Raw genomic sequence first — 21,925 nt, 5'->3', positions numbered from 1 at the left:
GACTCACATTTCTGCCCCAGACTCACCAGTTTCTGGCAGGTTACTGGTGTCTTCCCCAGTGAAGACTGATGCAGAATAGCCATCAGTTCATCTGCCACTTCTTTTACCCCATTTACCACTTCTCCAGCATCATTTTCCAGAGGTCCCATGTCCACTTTTTCCTCGCTTTCACTTTTTATACATTGATAAAACTTTAGGTGCCCCCTTTTATGTTACTGGCTAGCTTACTTTAATATTTCATCTTTTCTGCCCTTATTGCTTTTATAAAGCCTTTTGTTGGCTTTTTAAAGCTTCCCAATCCTCTGGTCTCCCACGAGCTTTTGCAGAACCATGTGGCCTCTCTTTTGATACCATGCTGTCTTTGACTTCCCTTGTCAGCCACAGTTGCCTCGTCCTCATCTTCATTCAGATGAAATGATCTTACAAATTATTCCCCAAACTCCGACCATCTTCGTGGTGTCCCCTTCCCATTGGTGTTGGCCAGCTCCTCTCTCATACCTCTGTAGTTACCCTTACTTAACCACCATACCCACACATCCGATTTTAGCTTCTCCCTTTCAATCTGCAGAGTGAATTCTGTCGTGTGATCACCGCCTCCTGAGGGTTCCTTTACCTTCAGCTCCCGGATCAGATCTGGTTCGTCGCACAGCAGCAGATCCAGAATTGATGTTTCCCTCATGGGCTCGACCACAAGCGGCTCTAAACATTCCACAAATTTCTTCGCTTGGGATCCAGCCAACCTGATTTTCCATGTACATTGAAGCCATCCATGACCATGCTTTCTTATGTTTTCTCAAACTCCTGTTGTAACATCCACCCCACATCCTGACTTCTGTAAGGAGGCCTGCATGTAACTTCCATCAGAATCTTTTTAATCCAGTAACAATGTTACTTCAAACATATGTTTGTCATCCAAAAAAATAATATTTGAAAACATTTGCTTTGCATGATTAAGTCTATGGACCAGGTGCTGGTGACTGGGGTAGTTACAGTGACCATCAGGGATACAATGAGCTGAGGGGCCTGTTTCCCTGGGGATGGCGTTGCCATTACTGAGGCAGTCCTGCCCTGGTGAACCTGTGTGCTGGGAACTGCCTTCCCCTCCTCGGCCAATAGATGGGGCACCTCTCCAACACAGTACAGAGGTGAGACGGTTCCTGGAATTAAACAGTCTACGCATCTGGACAGATGTTCAGGAGCCACAGCTGATAAAACTCCCTCCACATTAGTTCCCATCTTCTTCCCCAGTGATGTGTGAGAAAAGTGCACGTAAACTGGTTTACTGGAGGGGAAACAGGAATTAGGAGCAGGAGTTGGACCAGACCCTCAAAGCTACTCAGTTGTCTAAAATAATCAAGGTTCAAGATACAAATTCCTTTATTGTCATGTAATGCTACAGAACGTGTAATATTACACAAAATTGCCTTCTCACCATTAGTGTCGCCCGGCGCCCCTGTCTGTATGAGAGCAAGAGAGAGTCCCTTCAGAGTCACTGAGTGTCCGTGGCCGTCTCTGTGGATTCACCTCCTGTAGCCGCACAGACTCCTGTTTGATCCATTGACGACCGAGCTCTAGGACCTGAGACCCTTGATAAGCCCTCTTTTGCCCTCAGTACCCTCTCAACTCCTGGCTCCAATACCTGGTTCCCATGAGCTAATCTCCAGCAGCCCAAAGCCCGTGTGGGTCCCCCAACCGCAATTTGACCCTCAGCCGTTGAGCCCCTCACTGGTCCGCCACCCTGGACACCATCCTGTAGGGTTGACTCTGCTTCTCCTTCTCAATGAGGGGTGTTCTCCTTGTTTCTGGTCTGCAGTTCTAACTTTCCTGATCTCCACTTTCCTGCCCTAAATGACGTAATTCTCGATTCCCAAACTGATTGAAAATCAACCTGTCTCAACTCTAACAAGTTCAAAGACTCACCATGTGGGGATGGGGGCCGCTCTGGTCAAGATGGGAAGAAGTTGCAGCAGGTAGTGACTGCAGCTCAGAACATCACCCAAACTTTTCTCTCCTCTACGGACTCTCCATCGACGTCTCCTGCTGCCTGGAAAAGGCAGCCGACGCACTGAGGGATCCATCACACCTCGGATACACTCTCTTCCCCCTCCTCCCATCAGGGAAAAGGTTCAAGAGCGTGAAAGCATGCACCAACAGACTTAAAATACACTTTCTTCCCCACAGCCATCAGGCTCATGAATGAGCCCCACATCAGTGTTCTCCTGCTGCCCTTGCTCGGTGCTGACTAATCTTCCCTTTTATTGTAACCCTGCACTCTAAATTGTGCTCTCTACATGGCTGTATGAATGTGACAGATTTACCTGCTCACAGAAAAACCCTTCTCACTGCACTCTGTACAACGTGACATTAGAAATTAAACTAACCAGCTCTGTGGGAGCCAGGTCTTCCTTTAATAAGCATATGTCCTTATTGAAGCCGGACTTTTTAAATGTGCACGTTATATTAACTTCCATCTCGCAGCCGAGAACATTTATTGTCATAAACAGTGGACAACGCAGAGATACACTGAAATTCTTACTTGCTGCTGAACAGAGAGTCTGTAAAAGAAAAACCAGACTACAATAGAATTCATCATTTGAATTAAAAAGAGACAATAACACAAAAGAGTGAGATACCTGTTTCTAAACAGGGGTCAGGCCCCTCTGTTCCCCTGACTACATCGGAACATAGGAAGTAGGAACAGGAGTAGGCCAAAAATGGCCCATCGAGCCTGCTCTGCCATTCAATAAGATCATGGCTGATCTAATTTATGACCTAACTCCACCTACCTGCCTTCTCCCCATATCCCCTAATTCCTCTATCATGTAAAAATTTATCTAACCAAATTTTAAATATGTTTAATGAGGCACCCTCAACCACTTCCCTGGATAGAGAATTCCAAACATTCACTACTCTCTGGGAAAAACTATTTTTCCTCATCTCTGTCCTAAATCTACTCCCCCGAATCTTGAGACTGTGTCCTCTGGTTTTAGTTTCCCCGGCCAGCTCAAAAAACCTTCCTACATCTATCCTATCCATACCCTTCATAATCCTATATGTTTCTATAAGATCTCCTCTCATTCTTCTGAACTCGAGCGAATACAATCCTAGACGATTTAATCTTTCATCATAAGTCAACCCCTTCATCCCAGGGATCAACCTAGTAAACCTCCTCTGGATTGTCTCCAAAGCCAATATATCCTTCCTAAAATATGGAGACCAGAACTGGACACAGTACTCCAGGTGCGGTCTCACCAGTACCTTATACAGTTGCAACATTACCTCCCTACTCCTGAATTCAATTCCTCTAGCGATGAAGGCCAACATTCCATTTGCCTTCTTAATAACCTGCTGCATCTACAACCTAACTTTTTGCGATTCATGCACAAGCCCTCCCAAGTCCCTCTGCACTACAGCTTGCTGTAGTTTTTCACCCTTTAAATAATATTCAGCTCTTTTATTTTTCTTGCCAAAGTGGATAACTTCACACTTACTAACATTGTACTCCATCTGCCAGACCTTTGCCCACTCATCCAGCTTAACTCTATCCCTCTGCAGACTCTCCACATCCTCATTACAATTTGCTCTTCTACTCAATTTGGTGTCATCGGCAAACTTGGCTCCACCACATTTTGTTCCCTCCTCCAAGTCATCAATGTAAATGATGAACAGTTGTGGGCCTAGCACTGACCCCTGCAGCACCCACTTACCACTCTCTGCCAACCTGAAAAACTCCCATTTATCCCGACTCTCTGCCTCCTGTCAGACAACCAATTTTCGATCTAGGCCAATAGACTTCCACGGACACCACTTCCCTGTAACTTACTGAGAAGTCTCTTGTGCGGCACCTTATCAAACGCTTTCTGGAAATCCAAATACACAATATCAAACTGTTCCCCTCTATCCACCGCACCCATTATATCCTCAAAGAAGCCTAACAAGTTTGTCAAACAAGATCTTCCCTTTCTAAAACCATGCTGCGTCTGCCTATTTCATCTTTAATGACAGCTTCAAGCATTTTTCCAACTACAGACGTCAAGCTAATTGGCCGATAATTTCCAGTCTTCTGCCTACATCCCTTCTTAAAAAGTGGCGTGACATTTGCTGTCTTCCAGTTTGCTGGGACCTGCCCAGAATCCAAGGAATTTTGGTCTATGACCACCAATGCATCAACTATAACTTCTGCCATTTCCTTCAGAACCCTTGGATGCATATCATCAGGACCAGGTGATTTGTCTGGCTTTAGTCCCATTAGTTTCTCCATCACTACTTCCTTTGTAACAACTATTTTATCAAGGCCCTCCCCAACATTCGCATCCTTAACTCCGCACTTGGGCATGCTGGACGTGTCTTCCACCGTGAAGACTGACACAAAATATTTGTTTAATGCCTTGGCTATTTCCTCACTTTTTGCTGCCAGTTTTCCTTTCTCATCCTCCAAGGGTCCTATGTTAACTTTGGCCACCCTCTTCTAGTATTATATATTTATAAAATTTTTTGCTTTCTGTTTTTATATTTTGTGCCAATTGACTTTCATAATCCTTTTTCCCATTTCTTATTACCTACTTTGTAACCCCTTGTTGTCTCTTAAAGTTTTCCCAATCTTCCAGTTTCCCTCTGCTCTTTGCAGCTTTGTACACCTGCGCCTTCAATTTTATGCTCTCCTTTATTTCCTTTGTTAACCACGGTTGATTTTTCCCTCCCTTGCTGCCCTTTTTCCTGACCAGAATATATTTTTGTTGAGCATTACAAAATATTTCTTTGAAAATTTTCCACTGTTCCTCAACTGTTTCATCAATGAGCCTGTGCTCCCAGTCCACTCTGCCCAATTCCTCCCTCATCCTATGGTAGTCACCCCTGTTGAAGCATAATATATTAGTTTTAGATCTAACTATTTCCCCTTCCATCTGAATGAGAAATTCAATCGCTATTTCCCAGATGGTCTCTGAATATTACATCATTTATTCTACCTATCTCATTGCACAACACGAGATCCAGGAGAGCATTTTCTCTTGTGGGTTCCTTAACCTGCTGCTCAAGAAAGCTATCGCGGATGCATTCTATGAAGTCCTCTTCCAGACTCCCACGACCTAGTGGTTCCACCTGTGTCTAAGAGGGGGGCCAGGCCCCTCTGTTCCCTGACTACAAGTGGTTCCACCTGTATCCAAGGAGGGCCAGGCCCCTCTGTTCCCTGACTACAAGTGGTTCCACCTGTATCCAAGGAGGGCCAGGCCCCTCTGTTCCCTGACTACAAGTGGTTCCACCTGTATCCAAGGAGGGCCAGGCCCCTCTGTTCCCTGACTACTAGTAGTTCCACCTGTATCTAAGAGGGGGGCCAGGCTCCTCTGTTCCCTGACTACTAGTGGTTCCTTTTCCACACACTTTGCTACTTTTGTTGTTACTTTTAGTTGGATCCCACGGTGCAGATATAATAGAAGCTACAATTATCACAGCAGGTAGTACCGCTGCCTCCCAATGCCATTGACCCTGGTTCGATCCCAACCTCTGCCGGTCTGGTTTCGTTCCACATCCCACAGATGTGTGGGTTAGTGCCTTAATTGCCCCGGTGTGTGGGTGAAGGGGAGATCCTTTAAATGTAAATGTTTATAATTTAGCCATACAGCATGGTAACAGGCACTTTCGGCCCACGAGTCCGTGCTGCCCAATTACACCCCATTAACCTACACCCCCGGTACATTTCGAATGGTGGGAGGAAACCCAAGCAGACACAGGGAGAACATACAAACTCTTTACAGACAGCGCGGGATTCGAACCCCAATCTTCGAACCCCAATCCTGAATGCTAATGCTGCAAAGGTGTTGCACTAACCGCTACGCCAACTGTACTGCCCTATCTGAGGGAGTTAATAGGAATGTGGAGGTGAGGGCAGAAAGGGGGGGGGGGGGTGAAATAAACTGGGTTCAGTGTGAATGGGCGGTTGATGGTCGGTGCAGACTCGATGAGCTGAAGGGCCTGTATTCGTGCCAGGTGATTTTATTGTCTGGTCGTCATTAAACAGAAGACATTCAAGAACAGACTACATGCATTGAATGTTCTGTTACACATCATATGGTCTGTCCCGCAGCCTCCAGTTTGCTTGAGGTGACATATTTCACCACATTGCCTGTGGGGATATTTGGCCAACATGTGTTTTTTATGATGTATCTGACATTGCTGTGCAAAGCAAATAATTTTTTAGTGTTACATTACCTCTCCACTCACAGCACAAAAACTGCTAAACCCAGTGGTTCTCAACCTTTTCCTTTCCACTCACATCCCACTTTAAGTAATCCCTCTGTCATCGGTGCTCCGTGATTAGTAAGGGATTGCTTAAAGTGGGATGTGAGTGGGGAGGGAAGGTTGAGAATCACTGCTCTAGACCCAATTGTTACCGAAATATTTTGCTTGAGAAAAATTTTCATTGGCCCATTTCCTTTGGAGTTATGAAACCCTGCACATAACAAGTCAATTAGGTACGATGAAAACAGTGGGTCTCAAACTTTTTCTTTCCACCCACATCCCACCTTAAGCAATTCCTTACTAATCACAGAGCACCTATGGCATAGGAATTACTTAAAGTGGGATGTGAGTGGAAAGAAAAGCTTGAAAACCACTGTGCTAAACCTTCCCAGAAAATCCCTAATGGTTGGGGAAGGATCATCTCCTTCCACTCTGGGAACATGCTCTGCACAGATCCTATCCACACTCTCTGCTATCCCGCACTAGAGGTCCACGTACCACCTCCCTTCCCCTCTCCCCGTACTCTCCCAGTACTCTCCCCAGTACATCCCTTCTAGGATAAGGGGCGCAAAACTCCACATAGTTCTCCAAATGAGGTCTCACGCATGCTCCATGAAGCCTCATCAACACCTCTTTACTCTTATACAAGGTTCCTCTTGAAATGAAGGCCAACATAGCATTCACTTTCTCTATCGTTGATCCACCCTGGTGGTTAACCTTTAGGTTTTCCTGTACGAGGACCCCCAGGTCCCTTTGCACTTCTGAATTTTCTCCCCATCCAAATAATAATCTTCCTGTTTTTTTCCTCTTCCAAAATGTCCAACCGTACGTTTCTCCACATTGGATCTCATCTGCCATTTCTTTGCCCACTCTCCTAAGCTGTCCAAGTCTCCCTCAACCTTTAAGTTTCTTCAACACTTCCTACTCCACCACCTATCTTGGTGTCATCTGCAAACTTCGCCACAAAACCATTCAATCCATTATCTAAATCATTAATATACATTGACAAAAGAAGTGGCCCCAACCCCAAGCCCGACCCCGACCCCTGTGAACACCACTAGTATCTGGAAACCAACCAGAACAGGGTCCCTTTATTCCCACCCTTTACTTCCTGCCTATCAGCCAATGCTCCACCCAGTCTAATATCTTTCCTGTAATTCCATGGGCTCTCATCTTGTTAAACAGCCTCTATGTGGCACCTTATCCAAGGCCTTTTGAAAATCCAAATGCACAACATCCACAGCCTCTCCCTTGTCCATCCTATCTGAGATTTTCTCAATAGGTTGGTCCGGCAAGATCTTCCCTTCATGAACCCATGCCGGCCTGGACCTATCACATAGTGCACCTCAAGGTATTTCATAATCTTGTCATTGAGGATCCATCTACTGACATTAGACGACTAGGCCTGTAATTTCTTTATTTCTGCCTCCCTCCTTTCTTAAGCAGCGGAACTACGTTTGTGACCTTCCAATCCTCTGGAATCGATGACATTGATGATGTTGAATGGAACCACAAGAATTCAAGATCATTCAGCCCAATTTGCGCTGATTATTTACCCTGGAAAACCTTGCTTCTGGGCGGACACATGAAATGGCAAGCAAAACTGCGAAAAAACCTCCCCGACTGGAATGTGTCAAGGCAAAGAATGGCTGAGCAATGGTTAGGAAAAATGGCAAGAGTAAGACCCTTGTTTAGCCCTCCCCTCCCACTGGCACCATCCCTCAATAGGTCGGGGGACAAAGAGAGCGATCTGAGGCTCACAATAAGACTCGAAGCCCTAAAAGAGCAGTACTCACAAGGGTACTAAATAATAGTCAGGGAACTAAAATTACTGTCATCAAAGGGAAAGCAGCTGTATTTAACTTGTCTGTCCGAAAATCCAGGCATCCTAATTGGGACTGAATCTTGGCTCGATCCCTCCTCTCCTCCAAATGTTTAGAAAGGAGAGAAACTCGCAAGGAGGTGGTGTTTTTATTGGCAAGAACAATTCTATCCCATGTTTCAAAAGAACCAAGCTGGGCAGTGACTCAAAGCTAATTTGGTGCAAATTTACACTTCATGGACAGGAGGAGCAGATCGGGTGCTTTAACTGCCCATTGGATGCACAGTCCGGGCCTCTCCTACACCTTGACTCAAGCCTCTCCAAAATAATGCCTCATCAAGCTCTCCATTTATCATCTTGGGGGGGGGGGGGTGATTTAGATTGGTCTGACGGCAAACAAAACAAACAAAAAGGTGCTCTCCAAGAAGCTCTGGTTGATCCAATCCAGAATAATCACCTGTTCCAGAAAATCACTTTCCCGACCAGACATGATGATGCAAATGGCACGGAAAACTCCTTAGACTTAATACTAACACATTACTAACATTTAATACATCCAGACTTAATTTTAGAGGTCTCGTCTGGAATTAGTGATCACTTTATCTTCCAAGCAAAGCTGCACAAAGACTAACGATCAGATGTATCATACAACGGTGAAGGCAACAGGAGTCCGAAATTTTCTGAGACGCAACTTCCTTCATTGTTCAACTTCTGTCAAGGAGAAGCTGTTCCTCACCCTCGTCAGACCACTTTTGGAATACACAGTAGCTGCAAGGGACCCAGACACAAACAAACACACTCCTCCTATCGAACAAGTCCAGAGACAGGCAACCTGATTTGTCACAAATACATATGGACGAGAAGCAAGTGTTACAAAGCTCTCAGATTCATTAAAGTGGAGCTCTCTCCAAGACAGATGTGAAGTACACCATCTGACCTGTTTTAAAAAATGCTAAACTGCCAGCTCGATAGAGACAACCAATCCTACACCGAACCCAAGCCGGCTCAGAGCAGACGAGGGCACACAACCCGACTTGTAGCGCCATCTTCCCCCATACAATTAAAACATAGAAACATAGAAGATAGGAGCAGGAGTAGGTCATTCAGCCCTTCAAGCCTGCTCCGCCATTCAATTCGATCATGGCTGATCTTAAAGTTCAGTACCCCGTCCCCGCCTTCTCTCCGTAACCTTTAATACCCTTATACTGAAGAAATAGATCTAATTCCCTCTTAAATATATTTAATGAACCTGCCTCTACTGCCCTCTGTGGCAATGAATTCCACAGATTCACCACCCTCTGGGTAAAGAAATTCCTCCTCATCTCGGTTCTAAATCCTATTATCCTCGAACCATGGCCCCGGGTTCTGGACTCCCCCACCATTGGAAACATCCCTTCTGCATCCATTCTGTCCAGTCCTGCCAGAATTTTATATGTCTCTATGAGATCCCCTCTCAATCTTCTAAACTCCAGGGAGTACAATCCCAATTTGCGCAATCTTTCCTCATAAGTCATTCCTGCCATTCCAGGTATCAGCCTGGTGAATCGCCTCTGCACTCCCTCCATTGCAAGAACTTCCTTCCTTAGATAAGGCGACCAAAACTGCACACAATACTCCAGGTGGGGTCTCACCAAGGCCCTGTACAGCTGCAGTAAGGTATCCTTATTCCAAGACTCAAACCCTCTTAATATGAAGGCCAACATACCATTTGCCTTTTTAACAGCCTGCTGTACCTGCATGCTCGCCTTCAGTGACTGGTGTACAAGAACCCCTAGGTCTCTCTGCACTTCCCCATCTCCCAATCTATTGCCATTCAAATAGTAGTCTGCCCTCCAGTTTGTATTACCAAAGTGGATAACCTTACGTTTATCCACATTGTAGTGCATTTTCCATGTATCTGCCCAGTCCCCCAATTGATCCAAATCACACTGGAGCTTCCTGACCCCCTCTTCAGTGCACACAACCCCTCTGAGCTTAGTGTCATCTGCAAATTTGGAGATATTACATCCAATCCCCTCATCCAGATCATTAATGTAAATTGTGAACAGCTGGGGTCCCAGTACAGATCCCTGTGGCACCCCACTGGTTACCGCCTGCCATTCAGAAAACGAGCCATTTAACCCAACTCTCTGTCTTCTATCTGCCAGCCAGTTCTCAATCCACATCAATACCTTGCCCCCAATCTCATGAGCCTTGATTTTGCATGCCAGTCGTTTATGTGGGACCTTATCGAAGGCCTTTTGGAAGTCCAGGTACACCACATCCACTGGCTCTCCCCATCTATTTTACCCGTCACCATCTCAAAGAATTCCAATAGATTTGTCAAGCACGATTTACCTTTCGTAAATCCATGTTGACTCTGTACGATCCGATTAAAGCATGGAATAATCTTCAGCCAATCACACTCACACAACTGGACCCAGTTACATTTAAGGCAGGTCTTCTTCAAAAATCACCTCCTTAAGCACAACCTCCCCCACCTCCAGTTTAAATTCCATACGGAATATTTAGGAGGGACAAATAACCAAGAACCATGCCAGAGTCTGTTGATTCCTCAAAAATCATTTCCAAAGCCTCCACAATCTCCAAGCACCTCCTGCAGAACTCGTGGGTGCACCTCATTGGGTCAGGGAGACCTTACCTATCTTTAATCCATTCAGCTTATTAACCACTATCTCTCTAGTAATCCTGACTGTACTTAATTCTATTCCCTGAGTCCTCTGACTATCGGGTACATGGCTTTTGTCTTCCTCTTTGAAGACTGACACAAAATACTCATTTAGTTCCTCTGCCATCTCTTTGTCACCCATTATAATTTCTCCAGCATCATTTTCAATCGGCCCTAGATCTACCCATGTCTCTTTTACTCTTCACATATTTAAAAAACTCTTAGTATCCTTTTGTATATTTTATTTCCCAACTTTCTTTCATAATTCAACTTTTATTTTCCTAATGACTTTCTTTGTCCCTTTCTGTAATTTTTTAAAAGTTTCCCACTCCTCTGTTTTCCACTAATTTTTCTTCCTTGTCTGCCCTCCCTTTTGCTTTTATTTTTGCCGTTACCTCTCTTGTAGGAATATCATCCAATTCTGCTCTACTGTCCCTCCATCAAGCTTACTTCTCCTTTACAAATTTGAAACTGAACTGATCGTGTTATGATCACTACTCCCTAAGGCCTCCATTACCTTTAATTCCCAAATCACTTCAGGTTCATTACACATCACCCAATTTAAAACTGCTGATCCCCTAGTGGGCTTATCGACAAGCTGCCCCAAAAACCATCCCGTAGGCATTCTACAAACTCTCTCTCCTGAGATCCCATCCCTTCCTGATTTTCCCAACCCCCTGACGTTTTCTTTCTGACACACACTTTCTATTTCCAGCTGGAACTTGTAGTCCAGCTCCTAGCTGCTGTTTGGGGGTCTGTAAATAGCTGCCAATAGGGTTCTTTTACCCTGGCCATTTCTTAACTAAACCCATACGGATTCTTCCCAATCTGACCCCATGTCCCTCCTTTCTAGTGATTTAATATCATTGCTTCCCATCAGGGCCACCCCACCCCCTCTACCTACTGGCCTATGTTTCCTATACATTGTGTCCCCTTGGGCATTTCACTCCCAATCACATCCATCATTGATCTCGGTGATGGCCAACAATGTCATATCTTTCAATCTGTAGCTGTACAACAAGATCCTCTACTTTATTTACCACCCTATCATCTTCCACCATCACAATCATTTTGTTAAAGTCCTTGATGAAACTGCGCCTAGTGATGCACAAGCCAGAGGCACCCAGTAGGGAAACAGGGTCTTCAGCCCACCAGTTTGTGCTCACCACAGCCACTGGTCCCATTTTGTTCTCACATCCACGTAGAATCTCCACCAATTCTACCCCTCACCTGCACACCAGAGGCAGCTTCTAGCAACTTTGGGATGTGGGAGGAAACCAGACCCCCCTGAGGGAAACCCACACGGTCACAGGGAAGATGTGCAAACTCCACACAGACAGCACTGGAGTTTGGGATTGAACCTGGATCTCCAGCGTGGTTAACATTTTAAGGAAAGATTTTGCTATGAACTTTCATATCTGATATGACCTTTCATATCTCAGGAAGTTCAAGACAGCTTTGTCGTCAATTGTAAATTGTAATTTGTCGTCAATTGTAAATTGGCATAGTGGTTTAGTGCAATGCTGATACAGCACCATTTCATCTGATGCAAGGATCGACAAAGAGATAGACAACAGACTCGCCAAGGCAAATAGCGCCTTTGGAAGACTACACAAAAGAGTCTGGAAAAACAACCACCTGAAGAAACACACAAAGATCAGCGTGGACAGAGCCGTGGTCATACCCACGCTCCTATTCGGCTCCGAATCATGGGTCCTCTACCGTCATCACCTACAGCTCCTAGAATGCTTCCATCAGCGCTGTCTCCGCTCCATCCTCAACATTCATTGGAGTGACTTCATCACCAATATCGAAGTGCTCGAGCTGGCAGAGTCTGCAAGCATTGAATCCACGCTGCTGAAGACCCAACTGCGTTGGGTGGGTCACGTCTCCAGAATGGAGGACCATCGCCTTCCCAAGATCGTGTTCTATGGCGAGCTCTCCACTGGCCACCGTGTCAGAGGTGCACCAAAGAAGAGGTACAAGGACTGCCTAAAGAAATCTCTTGGTGCCTGCCACATTGACCACCGCCAGTGGGCTGATATCGCCTCAAACCGTGCATCTTGGCGCCTCACAGTTTGGTGGGCAGCAACCTCCTTTGAAGAAGACCGCAGAGCCCACCTCACTGACAAAAGACAAAGGAGGAAAAACCCAACACCCAACCCCAACCAACCAATTTTCCCTTGCAACCACTGCAATCGTGTCTGCCTGTCCCGCATCGGACTTGTCAGTCACCAACGAGCCTGCAGCAGACGTGGACATTACCCCTCCATAAATCTTCGTCCGCGAAGCCAAGCCAAAGATACAGCACTAGCAATCGGGACGGGGGTTTGAATCCTGCGCTGTCTGTAAGGGGTTTGTTCTCCCCTTATCTGCGTGGGTTTTCCCAGGGAACCGGTTTCCTCCCACCGTTCAAATTGTGCTGGGGTTATAATTGGCCTGTTACCATGTCTAAATTTAAAAAAAAATTATTTTAATGTTTAAATTGAGATATACAGCACTATAACAGGCCATTTCAGCCTAAGACCCCTTGCCACCCAATTAACCTACAACTCTGGTACGGTTTGAACAGTGGGAGGAAATCAGAGCCCTCAGGGAAAACCCATGCTGACAGGGTAAGAACCTACAAACCCCTTACAGACAGCGCAGGATTCGAACTCTGGTCCCAATCGCTGGTGCTGTAGCAGAGTTGCGCTAACCGCTGCACTAACTGCACTACCCTAGTTTGAAGTTTAGTCCCCATCACAATGTCTGGAATTGGTTTGTGTTCAGCCAGCTCCCACAACCACCATATGATCGGTTCATATAACCATATAACAATATACAGCACAGAACAGGCCAGTTTGGCCCTACGAGTCCATGCCGGAACAAATCCCCACCCTCCTCATCCCACTGACCAGCACCCGGTCCATACCCCTCCAATCCTCTCCCCTCCATGTAATTATCCAGTCTTTCCTTAAATGTAAATAACATCCTTGCTTCAACCACCTCTGCTGGAAGCTTACTCCACATCCCAATCACCCTTTCCGTGAAGAAATTTCCAGTCCCATGAGGTTTTTAAACCCCAGCTGAAGCAGCAGGCAGGCTTTTTTATTTAAAATTAAGATTTATTTAAGATGTTTAAAGGATCTTTATTTAAGATCTCACCGGGAAGCTAACATCTCTGATGGAGCACTTCTCTGATCTCCACTGTGCCCATGAAGGCTTTGTTCTTGACTAAGCCTGGAACCAGGAGAGTTTGACCCACTAAAGGACTAATGTTTTTCTGTCCTGCTCCTACTTCTTATGTCCTTATCCTATACACGTGCGGGTCAGCGAGTTAATTAGCCCCAGTGTGTGGGTGAGGGGGAAAATCTGGGGGTAAGGTGTTGGGAATGTTCAGAGAATAGATTGGGATCAGTGTGACAGCAGTAGCTGATGGTCAGCATAGACTGGCTGGGCTGAAGGGCCTATTTTGTGCTGTATCTCTGTGACTCTTCACCTCCGTGTCATCTTCCCTTCACCTCTCAGCTTCAGGAAGAACAGCCTTGACTTCCTGTGTCTCCCTGCGACTGTCCCAATGCTCCTGGGCAGCCCTTCACGGCCACCAAGCCGAAGCAGAGTTCAACCCTCCAAGAAGCCATAGGGATAGACCAGGGCTGTTCTTCCTTGCCTGACAGAACCCATCAGTCTCCTAACGCCCACCAGCACTGAGTTCACAAGCCCCTCTACAAATCCAGTCATATCCCAAGGAAGAGCTGCTTCATTAATTGAGGCATTTTACTGCAGAGTGCTCCTGTAGATGTGGTGTAGTGTGGGAATATGGGAGACTCCACATGCAGAACCGTGGGCGTGACCTTCACCCACACAGCTCAAGGGCGAGACAGACAGCAAGCACAAGAACTGTTGGTGTGTTTGCTGTGATTGCCTGAATCAATCACAAAGAATTAATTAATCCAGCCACTACTCATGTTTGATTGCATTTATGCACAAGGACCCGAAACAAGAGCAGGAGGCTCTTCGAGTTTGTCCATCCGTTCGTTCACTGTGATCATGGCAGCTCTGTCCCAGGCCTCATCTCCCCTTCTGTGAAAAATCCCCATCATCCACAATCCCCCCAATATCTCAAATATTTATCTCTGACCTCTTTAAATCCCCAGTGATCCACACCCCACACCCCTCTTTAAATCCCCAGTGATCCACTCCCCACAACCCTCCTCTTTAAATCCCCAGTGATCCAGTCTCCACACCCATCCTCTTTAAATCCCCAGTGATCCAGTCTCCACACCCCTCTTCTTTAAATCCACAGTGAATCTTTAGCTGACTGACCACCAGATTTGTTTCGCCAAAATCCTGGAGATGTGTATTGTGACCTCCCTGCTCCTATACTCTGTGTCCTGACTGACACCTTCTTTACCACCCTGTCTACCTGTGTCGCCACTTTCATGGACGAGGTACCTGTACCCCTTTGCCTTTCTGTTCTGTAATGCTCCCCCGGGTCTCACCATTCACTGTATCAGTCCTGCCCGGGTTTAATTCCACAAAATGCAACAGCTGTCGCATGTCTGAGATATTCCTTGGCCCACTTCCCCAGGTGATCGAGATCCTGTAGTAACTTCAAACAACCTTCCTCACTGTCCACCACACCACAGCTTTTGATATCATCCACTGACTCACTGATCACACCATCATATTGTCCTGAATGAGAAAGGAACCACAGACACTGCCTTCCATTGACTTTATCCTGCACTATTTTTTAACTTTATTTTTGTAGTGGTTTATATAAATGTGTGGACTGTGAAGCTGCCGCAAAACAACCAATTTGGTGACTTGGTCATGACAATAAATTCTGAAACTGGTTCTTATCCAAGTTATGAATATAGGTGGCAAACAACAGTGAAGCCAACCCTGAGCCCAGCAGCCAGCACACCGCAGACCAGCAGCCTGAGTAACAGCTGTCCACCACCACCCTGTGGACTGGAACTTTCTCCCATTCGAATCCTTCCTCCACAGAGTATTGTTTCTTTCACAGCTATGGAAGAGGGCAGGTGGGACCAGGAAGATGGGGTTCCTCCGTTCTTCATCCTCTCTGCTCCTAAAGGTGCTGATGACTGGGTGCCAGTCTCTGTGGCCACCCCATTGTTGCACTGTGACCATTCTGGGAGCTTATGCTAGCCTCATTGCACTTGTGAACACCACATGGGAACAAGAGGGCTCTCCCTCCACACGCTGGAACGTAGGAACAGGGAGGCTCTCCCACGCGCTGGAACATGGGAATCGGGGGCTCTCCCTCCATGCACTGGAATGTGGGAATAGGGAGGCTCTCTCTCCACATGCTGGAACATGGGAACAGGGTTAAGAACTTTTCCTCCACAATCTCCATCAGTACCGGAGCACCATAGGGCTGTGTTCTTAGTCCACTGATCCACTCACTTTACACCTTTTGGTTCTTTAGCTCGGTATGACAATAACACCATGTACAAATTTGCCGACGATACCACGGTAGTGGGTTGTATAAAGGAAGGGGCTGAGTCAGCCAACAGGAGGGAGATTGGAAACTTGGCTGAATGGTGTCACCAAACAACAACCTCACACTCAATGTCACCAAAACTAAGGAGCTGATTGTTGATGTCAGGAAGGGAAAACCAGAGGTTTACGATCCAGTGATCATTGGGGATCAGAGGTGGGGAGGGTGAGCACATTTAAGTTCTTGGGAGTCACTATCTCAGACAATCTTTCCTGGCCCAACACAGTAATGGCATCTTGAAGAAAGCTCGTCAGCGCCTCTACTTCCTCAGGAGTTTGTGGAGGTTTGGTATGACACCAGAAACCCTGGCAAATTTCTACAGAGGTGTGGTGGAAAGTGGTGCTGACTGGATGCATCACAGTCTGGTACAGGGACACCAATACCCTTGAGTGTAAAGCCCTGCAAAAGGTAGTGGTCACAGCCCAGGAAATCACAGACAAAAGTCTCCCCACTATTGAGAATATCTACAGGGAACACTGCCGTCATTGGGCAGCAGCAATCAAGGATCCACACCACCCAGCACACACTCTGTTCTCGCTGCTACCATCAGGAAAGGTTTCAGTACCACAAGACTCGCCCCACCAGGTTCAGGAACAGCGGCTCCCCCTCCACCATCAGACTCCTCAACAACAAACTCAATCAGGGACTCATTTAAGGACTCTGACTTTATTATTACACAGTCAATTTGTTTACATTCATTATCTGTTTACAGTTCTTTATTTGTCTACGTGTGTATGTTGCGTACAGTTTTTTTTTGCACTACCAATTAGAGATCATTTTGGCGGGCCCACAGGAAAAAGGAATCTCAGGGTTGTATGTGATGTCATGTATGTACTGACAATAAATTGGAAACTGGCCAGTGAACTTCCCTCTCTTTTGTGCACAAGAACAGGGTGTTCAAGTAAAATACCACAGAGGCTGAAACCTTGAAATAAAAACAGAATTGCTGCAATATTCAGGAACAGCAGGATGTGTAAAGGCCCCTTATCCCTTCCACATTCTCATAGACCATTCAATGTGGTCCGAGTGGATCTGACTGTGACCTGAACTCCATAATCCTGACCAACCCAGTGATCGTATACCCACTTGCTGATCAAGAATCCCTCTCCCTGGCTTTACAAATGCACAAAGACACCCACCGCCCTTCAGAAGGACAAAGCAACTGGATACATTTCTTACACAGAAAGGAGTGGGTAACTGGAATGCATTGCCAGGGATGGTGGTGGAGGCTGATACAAAACGGGCATTGAAAAGACTCTTAGATCAGCAGATGGATGTAAGAAAAATAGAGGGTTATGGGTGTGAGGGAGGGAAGGGTTAGAGCAGTGGTTCTCCACCTTTTTCTTTCCACTCACATCCCACTTTAAGTAATCCCTATGCCACAGGTGCTCTGTGATTAGTAAGGTGGGATGTGAGTGGAAATAAAAAGTTTGAGAACCACTGTTTTCATCGTCCCTCATTGACTCGTTATGTGCACGGTTTCAGAACTCCAAAGGAAATGGGCCAATGACCATTTTTCTCAAGCCAAATATTTCAGTAACAATTGGGTCTAGAGCAGTGATTCTCAACCTTCCCTTCCCACTCACATCCCAGCTTAAACAATCCCTTACTCATCACAGAGCACCGATGACAGAGGGATTGCTTAAAGTGGGATGTGAGTGGAAAGAAAAAGGTTAGATTGTTGTGGGGTAGATTAATATTGATAGGGCACAGCATTGTGGGCTGAAGGACCTGTTCTGTGCTGTACTGTTCTATTCCATTCAGTGAGCATCACATCAGCAGCAGGGAAACTCGTAAACATTCCTTCAGGAAGGATTTATGATCATGTGGTAGGGCAGTGACTGATCGGGGAAGTCACCAAGGTTTAGTGCAGAAGAAGTCCCGCTTCACAACTCTGATGGAGAGTTTTCAGAGATGATCTTTGACGCATCAGTGGGGCCAGGAGAGGTTCTGGAGGATTGGAGGGTTGCGGATATTGTTCCTTTATTCAAGAAAGGGAGTAGAGATAGTCCGTGGAATTATAGACCAGTGAGTCTTATTTCAGTGGTTGTAAAACACAGGATTCTGTGGACACTGTGGTGAAGTGAAAAAACACACAAATGCTGGAGAAACTCAGCACGTCCAACAGGGCCTTTATGTAGCAAAGGTGAAGATACACAAACAACATTTCGGGCTGGAGCCCTTCATCAAGGTGGTTGGTAAGTTGATGGAGAAGATCCTGAGAGACAGGGTATATGAACATTTGGAGAAGTAAAATATGATTAGGAATAGTTAGCATGGCTGTGTTAAGGGCAGGATGTGCCTGACGAGCTTGATTGAATGTTATGAGGATGTGTCTAAACACGTTGATGAAGGAGGAGCAGTAGATGTTGTGTCGATGGATTTCATTGAGGCATTTGATAAGCTACCCCATGCAAGGCTTACTGAGAAAGTAAGGAGCCACGGGATCCATGGGGACATTGCTTCGTGGATCCAGAACTGGCTGCCCACAGAAGGCAAAATGGTAGGTGCATAGAATGGGCTGCTGGCAATTATGTGGAGGTGGATGTGGTTTACATGGACTATAGCACGGTGGTGGACATGGTTTACGTGGACTGTAGCATGAAGGTGGACGTGGTTTACGTGGACTGTGGCACGGGGTGGACATGGTTTACATGGACTATAGCACGGTGGTGGACATGGTTTACGTGGACTGTAGCACGGTGGTGGACGTGGTTTACGTGGACTGTAGCATGAAGGTGGACGTGGTTTACGTGGACTGTGGCACGGGGTGGACGTGGTTTACATGGACTGTGGCACGGTGGTGGACATGGTTTACGTGGACTATAGCACGGTGGTGGACATGGTTTACGTGGACTGTAGCATGAAGGTGGACGTGGTTTACGTGGACTGTGGCACGAGGTGGACATGGTTTACATGGACTGTAGCATGGTGGTGGACGTGGTTTACATGGACTGTGGCACGAGGTGGATGTGGTTTACATGGACTGTAGCACGGTGGTGGATGTGGTTTACGTGGACTGTGGCATGGGATGGACGTGGTTTACATGGACTGTAGCACAGTGGTGGATGTGGTTTATGTGGACTGTGGCACGAGGTGGACATGGTTTACATGGACTGTAGCATGGTGGTGGACGTGGTTTACGTGGACTGTAGCACGGTGATGGACGTGGTTTACGTGGACTGTGGCATGAGGTGGACATGGTTTACATGGACTGTAGCATGGTGGTAGACGTGGTTTACATGGACTGTGGCACGAGGTGGACGTGGTTTACATGGTCTGTAGCACGGTGGTGGATGTGGTTTACGTGGACTGTAGCACGGTGGTGGACGTGGTTTACATGGACTGTGGCACAGGGTGGACATGGTTTACATGGACTGTAACATGGTGGTGGATGTGGTTTACATGGACTGTGGCACGAGGTGGATGTGGTTTACATGGACTGTAGCACGGTGGTGGACGTGGTTTACGCGGACGGATGTGGTTTACGCAGACTGTAGCACGGTGGTGGATGTGGTTTACGTGGACTGTGGCACGGGGTGGACGTGGTTTACATGGACTGTAGCACGGTGGTGGATGTGGTTTATGTGGACTGTGGCACGAGGTGGACATGGTTTACATTGACTGTAGCATGGTGGTGGGCGTGGTTTACGTGGACTGTAGCACGGTGGTGGACGTGGTTTACGTGGACTGTGGCATGAGGTGGACATGGTTTACATGGACTGTAGCATGGTGGTGGACGTGGTTTACGTGGACTGTAGCACGGTGGTGGACGTGGTTTACGTGGACTGTGGCACAGGGTGGACATGGTTTACATGGACTGTAGCATGGTGGTGGATGTGGTTTACATGGACTGTGGCACGAGGTGGATGTGGTTTACATGGACTGTAGCATGGTGGTGGATGTGGTTTACGTGCACTGTAGCACGGTGGTGGATGTGGTTTACGCGGACGGATGTGGTTTACACAGACTGTAGCACGGTGGTGGGTGTGGTTTACACGTACTGTAGCACAGTAGTGGATGTTGTTTATGTGGTCTTTAGCATGGTGGTAGATTTGGTTTACATGGACTGTAACATGGTGGTGGATTTGGTTTACATTAACTGTAGCATGGTGATGGGTGTGGTTCACACGGTCTGTAGCACGGTGGTGGGCGTAGTTTACACGGACTGTGGCATAGTGGTGGGTGTGGTTTACACAGACTGTGGCACGGTGATGGATGTAGTTTACACGGACTGTAGCATGGTGGTAGGTGTTGTTTACATGGACTTTAGCATGGTGTTGGGTGGTTTACCTGGACTGTAACAGAGGTGTGGACGTGGTTTACACGGACTGTAGCACGATGGTGGACCTGGTGTATGTGGACTGTAGCACATTGGTGGACATGGTTTACACAGACTGTATTACAGTGTACATGGACTGTTTCATGGTGATGGACGTGGTTTACACAGACTGTAGCACAGTGGTGGGTGTTGTTTACACGGAGTGTAACATGGTGGTGGATGTGGTTTACATGGACTGTAACACGGGGGTGCATGTGGTGTACGGACTGTAATACGGTGGTGGATGTTGTTTACATGGACTGTAGAACAGTGGTGGATGTGGTTTACATGGACTGTAGAACGGTGGTTGATGTGGTTTACATGGACTGTAACATGGGGGTGGGTGTGGTTTTCCCGGGGTCTCTGACTTCCTCGTACCCTATAAAATAAGCCTTGGATTATAGGTTCATTGGTGTAATTGGATGTACGGGCTCCTATGCTGGAACCATCTGTTTCCGTGCTGTAAGTTTGAACATAGGCTTTGAGAAGATCCCTGAATTGGCTGGTTCAGTGTGTTTGGCTACAAGGAAGGATCTGAGTTAATTCATAAGCTGAATTCCAGGCAGGATTCGTGACAGGAGGCAGAGTGGTGGGGAGGAGGGGGTGTCTCTGACTGGCAGTCTGTGACGAGTGATATACAACAGGGATCGGTGCTGGACGTCCGACTGTGGTGATGTATCGAAGCGACTGTGTTGAGATTGAGCCGGCATGAGTGAGCTGCTGACATCAGCAATGCTGGAGCGGAGCAGAGTCCAGAGGTGAGGGTGCAAGGTGAGAGAAAGAAAAGGGCAATCTGTGTCTGGGAGGAACAGTGGCTCATGCTGTAACCATCCACCCATAGAACACTACTGCACATAAATAGGCTCTTCGGCCCATTAAATCTGTGCAAGCTTTTATTTGGCCTCGTCCCATTGACCTGCACCTCGATCATATCCATCCATACCTTTTCTATCTGAATCCTCCTTCGATATCAAAATGGAGACGGCAGTGTTTCCAGATGTAACCAGTCTGGAAATGCTGATGGTTCGAGATAGTTGAATTAAATATTGAGTCTAGAGGAGTGTAACTTCCCTAAACAAGCTGACGTCAGTCCTTGTAGGGAGAGAGAGGTTAGAGTGGGAGGTGGGTCGGGGGCTTCAGGCAGAGCTCTCCTGCAGGCTGGTTGCAGGTTCTCGGTGAAGCACTTGCATGTCAGCACTCTCTCACCTAGTTTGCCACATAGACCCTCACCAAGAACAGCAGCTGCTCTGAATGGAAGAGATGCTGGGTGGTGGGAAGGGAAGAGGTGGAAGAGCAGTTTCAGTAGTCTTACACCATTGACCTTGACCCCAACGTCCCACCATGTTCGTCAACTACCCACCTATGCACACC

General features: G+C 46.8%; 1 protein-coding gene across 2 annotated transcripts in view; it reads left to right on the top strand.

The window, feature by feature from the left end:
• The window catches only part of tyw3 (tRNA-yW synthesizing protein 3 homolog (S. cerevisiae)), a 92,771-nt gene that overhangs the window by 23,545 nt on the left and 47,301 nt on the right, over positions 1-21,925 (top strand). The window contains exon 6 of one of the 2 annotated variants that reach the window (XM_069939428.1): positions 569-2,636. The exons of the other annotated variant lie outside the window; for it this stretch is intronic. Coding sequence (XP_069795529.1) covers positions 569-587 — 19 coding nt within the window. The 3' untranslated portion in view covers positions 588-2,636. Of the gene's footprint in view, positions 1-568; positions 2,637-21,925 lie in introns of those variants that run through there. 2 annotated transcript variants of the gene reach the window in all.

The sequence above is a fragment of the Narcine bancroftii genome, chromosome 5 (genome assembly GCF_036971445.1).
Source record: "Narcine bancroftii isolate sNarBan1 chromosome 5, sNarBan1.hap1, whole genome shotgun sequence".
Taxonomy (NCBI): domain Eukaryota; kingdom Metazoa; phylum Chordata; class Chondrichthyes; order Torpediniformes; family Narcinidae; genus Narcine; species Narcine bancroftii.
The sequence above is the reverse complement of the archived record's forward strand: the minus strand, read 5'-3'. Positions and strand labels throughout refer to the sequence as shown.